Below are 13,268 nucleotides of genomic sequence, written 5' to 3' on the forward strand. Positions count from 1 at the left end.
GAGACTCAGAGAGATACAATTAGTCCAAGTAAAGAATTAAAATAGTTTATATCCCCGCAAAATGTACGGTTTTACAAATTTAGGGGCAAAAAAGTTACGAACTAAATTTATTTTTTAATATGATCATCTCTTCGCTATAAGCACAGGGGTAAAAATACGCAAAGGTAAGCCACAAATGTTACAATCACGCACGGCTTAAACTCATTTATCAAAAATGTTAACAAAAGCATAGAATACGTCATGCAGCTGACTCAGACGATAACGCACTTTGAACGAATTCTGGTTTGGAAATTATAGATTTACTTTATAAACATACCTAGTATAAAAAGGTTCAAATAAACTAAAGTACCTAAAATCACTCTTCGTATATAAGAAACTATAACGACCATCTAGATTTAAGAATGCTGAGTGTGGAAGTTTTAAATATAGTAGCCGGTAATTTAATATGTCTATTGCATTAATTATTATGAATAATATTACATACTTACTATCTGGTAAATGGTACGCTCGTCATCATCAGACAAAATCATAACAATATGCCTATTATATCGTTCTTAAATAAGCGTGACTTGTCTACTTAATGGAACCATGATATTTTTTATAATTATTGTAAAATATACAACACGCACCAGCTCTGAGATCTGGTATTATGGATCAGAGAGACTACACGGCAGAATATACCTCAATAATTCCTAAGAGCTCGTGCATAAAATACACCCACTTAATACCAAAACAATATAAAAGCTTTTTGTATGCGATGACTTATAATTGAAGTAAAGTGGCGTTTGGCTACTGGAATATATCCTTACCTACTTATTTTTATCTATTGTGAAGGGCCGTTACTATCGGCTACCTGGTATGTTTCTCTTATCAGAACACAAAGAACTCGGACAAGTCAATATGTAGCACACAAATGAACGAAGTCATTACCAAATTAACGATATCCAGGTGAACAAAAAAGCATTTAGTAAACAAATCTTTAACGACGCGGTCGTAGTTTTGTGACAGTGAAAAAACTTTGTGCAGTGTTTGTTGCCATCATGTCTACTGCTAGCAACTCCCAGCCTCCAAGCCTACAGTCTGACGAAGATTCAAGAGTATCGTTGTCATCTGAATTATCTGCAGACACCACAGTGCAATACGAGGAACGGACTGAAAATGCACCGCCAAAAGATATGTACAAATTGGGCCCTCTGACATCCCATGGAGTGGAAGATATCCTTTCCGAAGGTGTTCGCTTTGAAAATCAAGATAACAATTTGCAAGATTGCAAAATGGAAGGGATACCCGGAATATCCGGGTCATACGTTCAAGATTATAACTCCCGAGATTCCACCGGGTTCAGTATACACGATATTCTTGGCCTACCACAGTCTTACAGCAACAATACGCATGAAACTTTGGATTCTGCGTACGAGTATTCGATGCGACAGTACGATTTAAGGAAAACCTCAACAAAAATTTATAGGCACAATACCGAGGAAAGAATGCAAGACGATTGCACAACTAAAAGCGGCGCTATAATAATGAACAATCAACAACTGGAAAATCTGGACATGTATAACAGGCAGTATTTTGTTAATGAACCTGTACGTCGACTTCAGAAAAGCAGTTTAGACTACTGTGCGGTAAAGGAATCTGAGGAAGACCTCGATGACATTAGTGCACCGCGATACTCAAGTCAGGTAAATATATAACATTCAAGCAATAATGACTCTTAAAATAAATTATCAGCAAACCGCACTAACCAGAAGTTACCTATCATCTAGATACGTCACTTAAATATTGAACGAATGCGATATTTATTTCATTCTTTACCAAATCGTTTTCTTAGATAGATGTTTTTTACTTTTTCATTGTTTTTATAAATACTTACTTTTAAAATAATATGTTTTCTTGGTGAGTTATCAGTGATAGTAACATTTTAAGCTATCAATTAGTTGTTAACAGCTGTACGGTTTAATTATTAAATATATCACTGTATTATTTTCCTTTCAGACATATTCTTGGAGCGAAAATGCATCTTCTGAATTAACGAACCAAATTGATAATAGCGCTGTCGGGATGTCAAATGGTAAAATTAATAATGATTAGTAACGCTAATACTGATTAATTTATATTTTTACGTTTTAACAGTATATTTTTATGTTACAGATATGGCTGCAAATTCGACGTATCATCAAAAGAGCTTTACTAAAAGAGCACGCACAGCATATACGAGCTCACAACTAGTGGAGTTAGAAAATGAGTTTCATCAAAACAGGTACCTGTGTCGGCCTAGGCGCATTGAATTAGCTAACTACTTACAATTGTCTGAAAGACAAATAAAAATATGGTTCCAAAACAGAAGAATGAAGTACAAGAAGGATAATAAACTGAATAAGCCGTCATCTTCAATCGCTGATAGTCCATCGACTAGTTCGAAAGAAGCCTCCCCGAGTCAAGACCACAAGATGAGTCACAGTAGAAGTTGCGGGAGTCACGACCTTCATAGACGTTTTATATCTGACAGTCACTCCAATCATCACAAGCTGTATGTAACTGCAAACGATGCAGTTACAAATTCTTCGGAATTTTCGAACGTCTCTTCGTTGAAGTCATCGTTGGTGAACAGTACCCAAAGTACAATGGAAGTCTCATCGTGTACGCCAAACATACACTCGTCGTATTATTCCTCGGATAACAACAATGTATACGTATCTGAAAGCTATCGTTACGGTAATGATGAATCATTACAAATAAGTTCGACGGCTATGGCAGGTATATCAAGTGACAGTTACGTACCGAATGGAGCAAATCTTAGAATCAATGATGAAGGGACTCGATACCCTGCTGGTAATCCATTTTACAGTGTTTTTCCTAATGGAATAGTTTTGCATCCCCCAACTGCTGAATCATACGGGTTCAACACTGGAATACCAACTATATCAGCTCCGACGTACGATGATAGTGGCTTATCTCTAAGGACAACCGGCTTATCAATACCACAAGAGCCTTACGTCTACGGAACTTCTTCTGACGCATCTACAAGCAATCCAAGTAGCAGCACTTCCAACAAGTATTCTTCTTACATATCACTTTAATTTAGTCACACTAGTGTCATGGGCGCCGGCAGAAATAATTTCCAAGGGGTGCAGATTTTAGTTTTCTTACTGTTCTTTTCTTTTCACTTTTTTACGAACAACAGTGGCTGTCTATTTACGTCAACATAAAACATTTAGTGCCGAAACATTACTACTAACTAATGACAACTAACTATCCTTGTACGGCATGGTAATAGGGTTACAAAATGCTTTTTATTTCAATAATTGCTGTTGATCCCGAGATTTCCAAGGGGTGCAAGTGCACCCCCTGGCACCCCCCTGCCGGCGCCCATGACTAGTGTAAGTTTTATTTTAAAATTAGAAATGTTGACCATAATAATTATTTTCATTACTCTTAAAGTAATGTTTTAGAAACGAATTTATTATTCCTTTAAACTAGTAGAACTTGGCCTAGTTGAACTAAGAAACTGGTCATGTTTCATAGTAAAGTAGATCCTATTATTTATGCGTTAAAGTGGATAACTCAAAAGCCAATGGCAGGCAACAGAGACAAATATTTATCTTCGTGTGCGCATGGCTTTGCAACTTATTAGTGGATCTACGTATTATTTTATATTTATTTTGTTGATTTTTGTAATAGTTTAAGCACAATTATTACTATTTAATTTTAAGGTCATTGTTTTCTTATACTGTATCATTCCTTATAAAACATTCATTTGTGAAATCTAAATAAAAGTCTTTTAAGTTCTTAAGAAGTAATTTATTTTTATGTTGACATAATATTTATCAATACAATATAATAATATTTACATACATTTTGTAACTTAATATAGGCTTAACGTAAACTATTTTATTGAGATCACTGTTATGTTTTTTTTTTAATTCAGAGCTTCAAATTGGCAAGTCTATATAGCACTTCAATCTTCTTCTTCACTGCATCCTGCAGGTGATATTGGTTCATATAATGTTTCACATATTACTTTACTAACGTTGATTTTTCTTGATAAACATTCTGATATTGCAGTTCCTATTTCCTTCAATATCGTATCATTTAGTGCAACATAGCCGTATTGGTTCGCATTTAATTTTATGTATTGTTCTATAAAATCTAACCGGTCTGTTGAAGTACAAATTTTATTTGCTAGCTCTTCATAAGTATTAAATTGGTAGGAGTCTGATTGAGGATTTTTCACAACAGCTTTTAGTCCATTTCTGTTAATAAGGACGTATTTAGCTCGCTTCTGCTCTAAATAAGGATGGTATGTGTTTGGATTGGACCTCACTGGTGCTGAAATTTTATTTTTAAATATTTAAATTTGTATATTATGTTATTTTGAAAGCTACAATACGATATTATTAAGAAAGCTTAAAATATTTTGACACGAATTATTGACATTTTCACAAGCACAGCTAAGTGTAATTAATTATCGATATAAATTTTTATATTCAACTTATAGTTTTACTTTTTACTATGCCACTTTTTATAGTTTAATTAATAAATTATGGTCTAAATTATACTACTTTATAATTTTCTTGACTGTTGTTAGACATTTCTATTTTCTACATAATGTTATGCTTACCAGATGTTATAAAATATCGTCGTGGAATGTTTTCACTATACGCGTTTGTATCTTTTTGCAGTGGTGTTCTTGTCATCTGATTACTCTGAAATAAATAATTAATTATTCATTAATTAATTAAATAGAGGTTTTCATTAGTAGCAATATATTATTATTCTTTATTTGACGACCTTCATGGCTCAGTGGTTGGGCGTATTGGCAACTCTCATGCCGGGGGTCGCGGGTTCGAATCCCGCCGACGGAACAAAAAGTTTTTAATGTTCCTGGGTCATAGATGTGTCACTTGTATTAAATATGTGTATCATATAATAATAATCTTAAGCATATATAATATTATAGTATAAAGTATTAAATATATTTCCGTTGTCTGGAACCCGTAACACAACTCACAAGTCCTTCAGGTATTTAGCATGGGGCCACTGACGTGGTGTGAAGCGTCTATAGATATTATAAAAAAAACTGTAAAAATATTATATTCTTATTTCAGAAAGTCACTTTTAATCTTACCTTTTCTTTAGATAACGTGCTGTAGACAATCGGCATCCTTTCATTCGAACGGCACATCTGCAACAATAATTATTGTAACTTTTATGGTCTGTGTAAACAGACGACGTGACGCGACGGAACGATGCATTTCAAAACGAGCCAGTCAAAATTGGAACAATATATTATGGTGTATCCCAACACCGCGGGTGGCAATGTGTACCGTCTTATGTATTTAACAAAGTTCAGTTTTGAGTAACTTTTTGAATTGCATCCACGCTTTACCAATATTATGTGATCTTATGAAGTCCAATAATACGTACTACTTTTCCAGCTAGAGTTCTCCGTATGTAGTCTTGTAGTGGATCGTTGTTGCTACTGAGCCAGGGCTGAAAAAGAAGAAGAGCTAAGTTAGCAACATAAAATAAATAAAAATTAACACAAATAACACATAATGCTTTATCGCATTAAATACATTAATTTTAGATGGTACCAACTACCATTGTAGGACATAATAATATTAGCATAGTCGCCGGTAGTGCTAAAGCCGGCGCTGATAATATTATGGTCATTTTGATATTCACACCAGTGAAAATACTAATATGGCCGAAGTTAATAAACAAAATGTCAAGGATATGTATACCTTTTTTGACGAATTGCAATAATTGTGATCCCTTATGCACACTCTGCTACATCCACCACTGGCAGCTAAGCGAAATGACTGAAATAAACAAGTGAATAATCTACATTCAGTGACGGATTAACCCTTAATCAAATTAAGCAATTGCCTAGAGCATCACGTCTGAGGACACCAGAAGAAAGACAAAAAACATCCGTCCTTAGGGCATCACGTCTCACCACTCTCACTTCACCAAAAAACTCACCAAAAAAAGTTTTTAAAAAATAACTAATGTTTTTAGGTGGTAAAACAGATTCTAGTTGACATACGGATGGGTGGGGGGGGAGCCTACACAGGCATGGATTGCTTAGGGCATCAAGTAGTCTTAATCCGTCACTATCTACATTCTACTTATTGATATTATAAAATAATATGATAAATTAAGTTAACTATGAATGCACGTTTGTTACTCTTGCACACAACATTTATTCATTGGGTAACAGTTAAGATTAAGACTCAGCAACAGATCACTAATTAGTTACTACGTAAACTCAGCTCTGATTCTGATGATAAATGATTAAAGATCCTGTGAGATAGATACGTCTATGGCTTAACGTTCTTGAAGCCAGCTGGCTTGATAGGTTAATATGATTACTATACTATGCAATACAATCGACTAGGTTTTCAAGTGATAATATTAAGTCAAACTTACCGGTGAAATCTCCTGGTCGTGGCATTGCTTTAATAATGGTTTAGACATAGTACTTTAGGCCGAGCCTCACTGCCTCCTTCTTATACGACAAATCGTCACAAACTATGCATATTTGCGAAAAACATCGCATTAAATATCTTTCGCTACTCACTCACCCCTAATTAGCAAATGAGCTTAGAATAAAATTAAAAATAAAGTGCTTTTAAAATTAGCAACAGCATAATTGTTTACCATGTAACAGCGATACAATAATTAAATGAATCTTGCTTTACATATATTTTTTGTAAGGTTTTTCGTTGTAACAGACTATAAGATAATTAATAGTTGTACATAGTCTCCACAGAAAAGAGTTTCAGATCATAGAACAGGTTAAAAGAAAGGAATTTTTAATCAGATGTATCCGATCAAAAGCTAATTTAATTTAATTTCATAGAATAATCTGTAATATACTTACATATTTCATAGATTCGTATATAAATTTATTGAAAATTAACCAAAGGCCACAGCTAGTTTTCCTTTTTTATGTTTACTAAAATTTAATTTAAAATTCAATTCAAGGATATCATCTTTTCTTTTCCACAGCAAATAACTACTTTGAAATACGTATTGCAAGTTGTAACATAACAAGGCACCCGGGCATTCGAAAATAATGTCTGTGGTAAAATTCTAAAAGTGTAGGGTATTTTTAAAATGTTATAAATATAACGATAACAGAAATCAGTTGATAGTTTAAAGTCTTTAGAGTAGCTAGTGGTTCTGAAACAAAGTAACCATGCTTGAAAGTAGCATGAAATTTGAAACACTTTCCTCAGGAGATGAATCCCAGGTATTGTTATTTATCAATTTCTTTGTTTATACACAAAAAAACGTTCCAGATTCGGTAATAAGAATCCATCCATACTTCCATACCAATATTATAAATGCGAAAGTGTGTCTGTCTCTCTGTCAATCTGTCTGTCTCTCAATCTGTCTATCTGTTATCTTTACGCCCATTTATTCTCTTTGAGTCCCTAGAAAGGACATAGGATACTTTTTATCCCGGAAAAATATACGCTTCCCGCGCACTAAACGGACGTCATCTAGTATCTAATGAATAAAGTGATAAACATCATGAACCATGTTCGTTCAAATTTTTCGCTGTATTGTAGAACTTATTTGCACTTTATTTTAGTATTAGTAGGGAAGAAACCAAATAGATAACATTTTGATATAGTTATTTTGCTAATTTACAGATACACTACGTGGAAAATGCACCTCATCTGCAGTACATGCCCCTGAACAAGGACAACTTCGAAGTTGCAAGTAAGTCAGCTGATTATAAAACACTAACTGAATAAAAAATATATATAAAATTTAATTATTTTTAAATAATCGATAATAAGCTTAGGTTAAGAGAAGTTAATTGATAGTAGTTCCATTATGTGGTCTTGTTGTGGCAATTTAACATTTTCTTGGTTGCCTAGGAATTAATATCTTAGAGAGTATGTCTAAGTATTATCTAAGTCATAGTTTCAAAACCAAAATATTTGTTACAGATGCTTATAACCTTAAATTGAGAAAGAAGAAGAGAATTCGCACCGCTTTCACAACGGATCAGGTACTACTATTAGAAAATACATTTTCAGAAAGAAAATATATTGACAAATGGACTCGTCAGAAGTTAGCAAACCGTCTAAAAATCAGCGAGAAGAATGTAAAGGTTTGGTTCCAAAACCGACGCATGAAGAACAAGAGGTTATCATCAGAGTCAAGCGATTCCAGTGAAACCAACGATGGAGCGAGTAAAAAAAGTAATGAAAACAATGTAAATCCTAGTTGGGAATCTTCTGATTTTACATCTGAAAACTCAAACAAGCAGAACGTGGAATCGTACAATGATTTGGATGTCAAAAATAATTTAGTTGATAACACACCATTTCCTTCTGGTGTAATCACTGAAAATTTTTACTATTATCAACAATGTCAACAACAGTATGCTCCATGTGTACCTGAATTTGCTTTCAATACTAATTATCAATTTTATTACGATTATAATAATTATTATTGTTACAATCCCATAGGTTATGATCAATCAGCGTATGGTTGTAACGGATCTCAGTATTTCACTAACTAATAATTATATTTATTTATAAATTTATAATTTAATATAGGAGATAATATAGTAAATTAATATATATTATTTTTAATTATTGTAGTTATAGATACTAATAGATTTGAATAATGTATTTTCAATAAGAAGTTAATACACAAGAACAATGAGAATGTCAGTAAAAAATGGGGGTCCGGACATAGAAAACCGGAAAAACTAATATGTAATTAGCAAGAAATTGAAAAATGAATACTTACTTAGAGATATATTTTTTCAGATTTAGATTTAAGGTAGTTTTCTAATTTATTCTGCTTATTTATTCCTCTTTTCTGGACACTTCTAACATTTTTTAATTTATTTATTTTCTTATTAAACGTCTCTTTAATTGGTGTTTCTATTTATTTCAGTATATTATCATGTAAAAAATAAAACACTTTTTATTCTTTTACATATCCTTTTATTTCATTTTCCTTACAAACTCTATAATCATACAATATCTTATTAATAATAATGATATAGGAATAATAAAAATTTTCTAAACAATTATAGTCTATAAACCTTTATATTAGATTTTAACTTTTTTTTAAATTCAAAAATTACTATAAATAAAAAATATATTATTTGCCTATTAGGCATTAGGCATAACTATACATTTATTATGTTATTAATTTACTTCATACATGGTATTATTATGACATACGGAACTTGAGGGTTTTCAATATTTCTTGCTACGGTTTGTTTACTTTTAGGCTTGCAAATACATTGTTTTGATGATTTTTTTGTTTCTGGCATTTGAAGTCGATGTTTTTTCACTTTCACTTCCTTAGGCCCAGAATTGTTTTTGCCGCTTATTGTGGGGAAACCTAAAAGTCCTTTAGGTGCAAAATTAATGGCGGAGTTATTACCGCTTATAAAAAAATTTGATGAAGTCGGTTGATTCGGAGTGTTGTATACACAATGGTATTCTGGTTTAATTTCTGTTGTTTTCGGGGGAGTGTAACAGATGCTTGTATTAAAGAGTCCAGTTTTGTTAACATTAGACGTTTTGTTTTTTGTTTTCATCGACTTCTTAGTACAATTCGCAGGATTTATTTTTGGGTGTGCTTCTTTTCTTGCACCGTTGATAATTTTATGAAGATTTACTGGTGGAGCTTGCATGGTGGTAGAATTTTTACTTCGATTTTGATTTTGTGCCATTTGGAATAAATAGTTGTAATTAATTTGAGCTTCAGAAATAAAAGGAATTGGCTTACTCGGTGCAAACATATTTGAAATTGGTGTGGATGATAGTTTATTTGTTTCGGGGGCCTCCAGTTTATTTTTGTCCGTCTCACTTTGCTTATTTGATTTTCTTTCTCTTGATCGACGATTCTGAAACCAGATTTTGACGACTTTCTCAGGTTTTCTGATGATGTTTGCGATTCTGCACAGCCGTTCATGTTCACTGTAAGGGCAAGTCTTGTATTCTTGTTCAAGATAATTTAACTGTTCAGTTGTAAAAGCTGTTCTGGACCTTTTTTCCTTTACTGGTATGTCTTGCATAGTCTGAAATAGAAAAAAAATGTAAGGTTGCATTTTTAATTGTATACATTTTACATAATCTATAATTTATTGCATCTTTTTTGTCACTACCGCTATGCTTTACGATATATTATAATCATAAATACGTATAATATAAAAAAAAGGATATTGTTATTATTTTCTTATTTTTAATTAAGGACTAGTATATCATGTATTTTTAGGGTTCCGTACCCAAAGGGTAAAAACGGGACCCTATTACTAAGACTTCGATGTCTGTCTGTCCGTCTGTCTGTCCGTCTGTCTGTCCGTCTGTCTGTCCGTCTGTCCGTCCGTCTGTCTGTCGTCTATCTAACTCCAGGCTTATCTCGAGAACCCCTATAGCTAGACTTCTGAAAATTTCACAGATTGTGTATATCTGTTGCCGCTATAACAACAAATACTAAAAAAAAAAAAAAAATAATTAAGTGGGGCTCCCATACAACAAACGTAATTTTTTGGCCTTTTTTGCTCGTAATCAATAATAGTAGCAGGTAGGCACTTGAAACACTTACAATATTCTTAAATATTTATATTTGTACTTTAATAATAAGTAACACAATTTTAACAGAATAAATAATCCCACACAAAAACATTTTTTATACCTATATTGCTCTATAATGGTACGGAACCGTTCGTGCGCGAGTTCAACTCGCACTTGGCCGACTATTCATTATTTAATTAGGTACTTGTAAGTAACATTTACCAAAATAGATAATAGTCCGAAAAATAATATATCGAAGTCCTTGTTTTTAAAGTCAAATCGAAGCATATATTATAGTAAGTTTAACCTTGATGTTAAACTTTATTTTTGTAAAATAATATATTTAGTATTTATTTTGTAAATAATAATGATTAAAAGAATAATTATATGTTTTGTAAAATTAGACTTACATTGGTATAACATTCTCTTCCAGCGTTTAGTATATTTTGGCAAAACATATTTAGTTCGGTATTTTCGTTATACTTAGTCTACAACACTATATTTCACTATTTCCAATGCTCACACTATTTTGGTACAACGGAGAATTTGATTGTCGTAGAAAATAATCAGCGACTAAACAACTTTGTCACGTTTCCGAGTATATATAGCGTTCATTAAATCATATTATTATTTAAATATTAATTGTAATGATCACTCATATTACAGGATAATTATCTTGTTGATTGTCTTTCGTAGACATTGCGTCGATAACTTAGTTAATTTTAGTTTTACTGTTTAACAATGATAATAAAAGTTTTGGAGATAATAAAGAGTGCCTTTATACTGGGGTCCAATTCCCACAATTTGAATGTCGCCTCTCATGCGTGATACATGCGGGCGGTCGGCAGGCCAGTAAGATAGAATAGAAGCGACATATCGTGGTTGAGAAAGGTCTGTTTGGTCTGTGATGTGACGTATTAACGATTAAAATCTACATTGCGTTGCCAAACATTACGATCTAACATGTAATTCTCTAAACTTCACTAGGTAAGCGAAGTTTGTTGGAGTGGTAGGAAGTACTTACCAAAAATTGTTAGTATCAAGTTGATTCAATTCTCGATTCTATTGCAGAGACGGAAAAAACTTACTCACATGCCAAGAATAATACTTAAATTTTCATAATATCGTGCGAGCAATGACAAAACTTGAGAATCGAACTGAGATTACGTCGAGAATTGGAACCCAGATGTAGTACCTACTCGGCGAGCTTTCTATTATCGTTGCTTTTTCACTGTGACACTGAGTTTTTTTTTATTTAAATAATTCTTGTAAGTAAGTCACTTATGACACAACAAAATAGCGATAATTTTTCGAAATTATCGATATTTACTAATTAAGTTAATTGACATTTAAATAATTGACACAGCGATACTCGGTAACGACCTAAGTGCTTAATTAACTAATATCAAGCAAATGATTGTTAAAATTGTGAACCACTGCATTAGTCACATTTATTACTAAAATATGCTGTTAATTCATAAAATATTTGAATGCGTATTTTAAAACAAAAAGCTACGATCAAATTGAATAAAACACTATAATTTTACTGCCTAAATTTCCGCAAGTAGATACCTGGTACATATCCTCGTGGACTGTTCTCATCCGTGGTCTATCAGCGATTTTCATAAGAATCGGTCCAGTATTTTCGGATTATATATTCAAAACAAACTTAACTTTTAGTAAATTATACCTTAGTACCAAATTGTTATATTAGTATGGAAATGATGAAGAATTCATATTTATAAGAAATTACTTGAACTTATTATCTAAATACTTATTTTCAGAAGTATCTTATTTATTAAAACTTCTGAAAATAAGTAACTTTTTCTATAATAATAACCTTTACACCGGTTTCGGTGATGATGGTAGCTGGTTTCATTGAAACCAGGTCAGTTACGTAGGAGTAACTTTATAGTGCCCAAGTGTGTGCACAGTACACAAGAGCACTCTCTATTCCTTTTACTCTCATAACCCGGTGGGACGGAAGACCGATACGACTGGCGAGAGATCAGATAAAGGACCGATTTTACATGCCCATCCGACGCATGGATCATCTTGTTAGACAATCAGGTGATCAGCCTGCATTGTCGTAGCACCTCCATCGTGGGTATCGCAGATACAATAGATTCAATTGTTATTCGGCAGCCGGCTATCGCTTGGGGATTGATGGGTTAACCAAACTTGGAAAAAACATGTTTCCAACGCCGGAATCGAATCCACGACCTCCTAGTCAAGAGCCACGTGCTCTAAGCCACTGTACTACGGAGACGACTCTTTCTATGGCACCATGATGAGAAACTTCAGCTTCTACTCAGTATAATACTTAAGAAAAATGTTTATAGCAGTAGGGCTGGAGCCTGTCAACTGGACCTTATTATGATGTTGATAAGGTTTACAATTTTACACAATCTACATGTAAGGCCAAGCATGTGCCTGGCAAAAGGGTGGTTTTTATCTCCGTTGATAAGTAACTAGGTACTAAAGTTTAATAATAATAAGTATCAGTTTAAAATAACTAAAAAACACGATTAAAAAAACGAAAAATTTAGCAAATTATTGCATTGTCATTGGCTCTTAATACGTATGCAATGTTTTGCACTATAATACAGGGTGCAATTATCCTTCCTGCCAAAAAATTTCCAGGGCTTAGGTATCACTAGGAGAGTCCATTTATTAAAAAAAAATGGGTGTTATTATTTT

General features: G+C 33.0%; 2 protein-coding genes across 5 annotated transcripts; one reads left to right on the top strand and one right to left on the bottom strand.

Moving 5' to 3' along the window:
- The first annotated feature begins 1,003 nt into the window (after positions 1–1,003).
- Positions 1,004–8,703, top strand: LOC121740476. The gene is made up of 6 exons (XM_042133173.1): positions 1,004–1,685; positions 1,999–2,074; positions 2,155–3,079; positions 7,198–7,264; positions 7,671–7,740; positions 7,974–8,703. The coding sequence occupies exons 1-6, from the start codon at positions 1,041–1,043 to the stop codon at positions 8,549–8,551; spliced, it is 2,361 nt and encodes a 786-aa protein (XP_041989107.1). The 5' UTR covers positions 1,004–1,040; the 3' UTR covers positions 8,552–8,703.
- On the bottom strand, positions 3,883–7,067 carry LOC121725377. Of its 4 annotated transcripts, none has more exons than XM_042112270.1 (7): positions 6,893–7,067; positions 6,439–6,595; positions 5,751–5,828; positions 5,431–5,496; positions 5,132–5,188; positions 4,625–4,709; positions 3,883–4,332 (listed from the first exon to the last, which is right to left on the bottom strand). In XM_042112270.1, the coding sequence occupies exons 2-7, from the start codon at positions 6,484–6,486 to the stop codon at positions 3,962–3,964; spliced, it is 705 nt and encodes a 234-aa protein (XP_041968204.1). In that variant the 5' UTR covers positions 6,487–6,595; positions 6,893–7,067; the 3' UTR covers positions 3,883–3,961. The 4 variants fall into 4 exon arrangements, with proteins under 4 accessions (XP_041968204.1, XP_041968203.1, XP_041968205.1 ...); XM_042112269.1 differs by having other exon boundaries at positions 6,439–6,611; XM_042112271.1 differs by lacking the exon at positions 6,439–6,595.
- Positions 8,704–13,268: the final 4,565 nt, after the last annotated feature.

The sequence above is a fragment of the Aricia agestis genome, chromosome 3 (assembly GCF_905147365.1).
Source record: "Aricia agestis chromosome 3, ilAriAges1.1, whole genome shotgun sequence".
Lineage (NCBI taxonomy): Eukaryota > Metazoa > Arthropoda > Insecta > Lepidoptera > Lycaenidae > Aricia > Aricia agestis.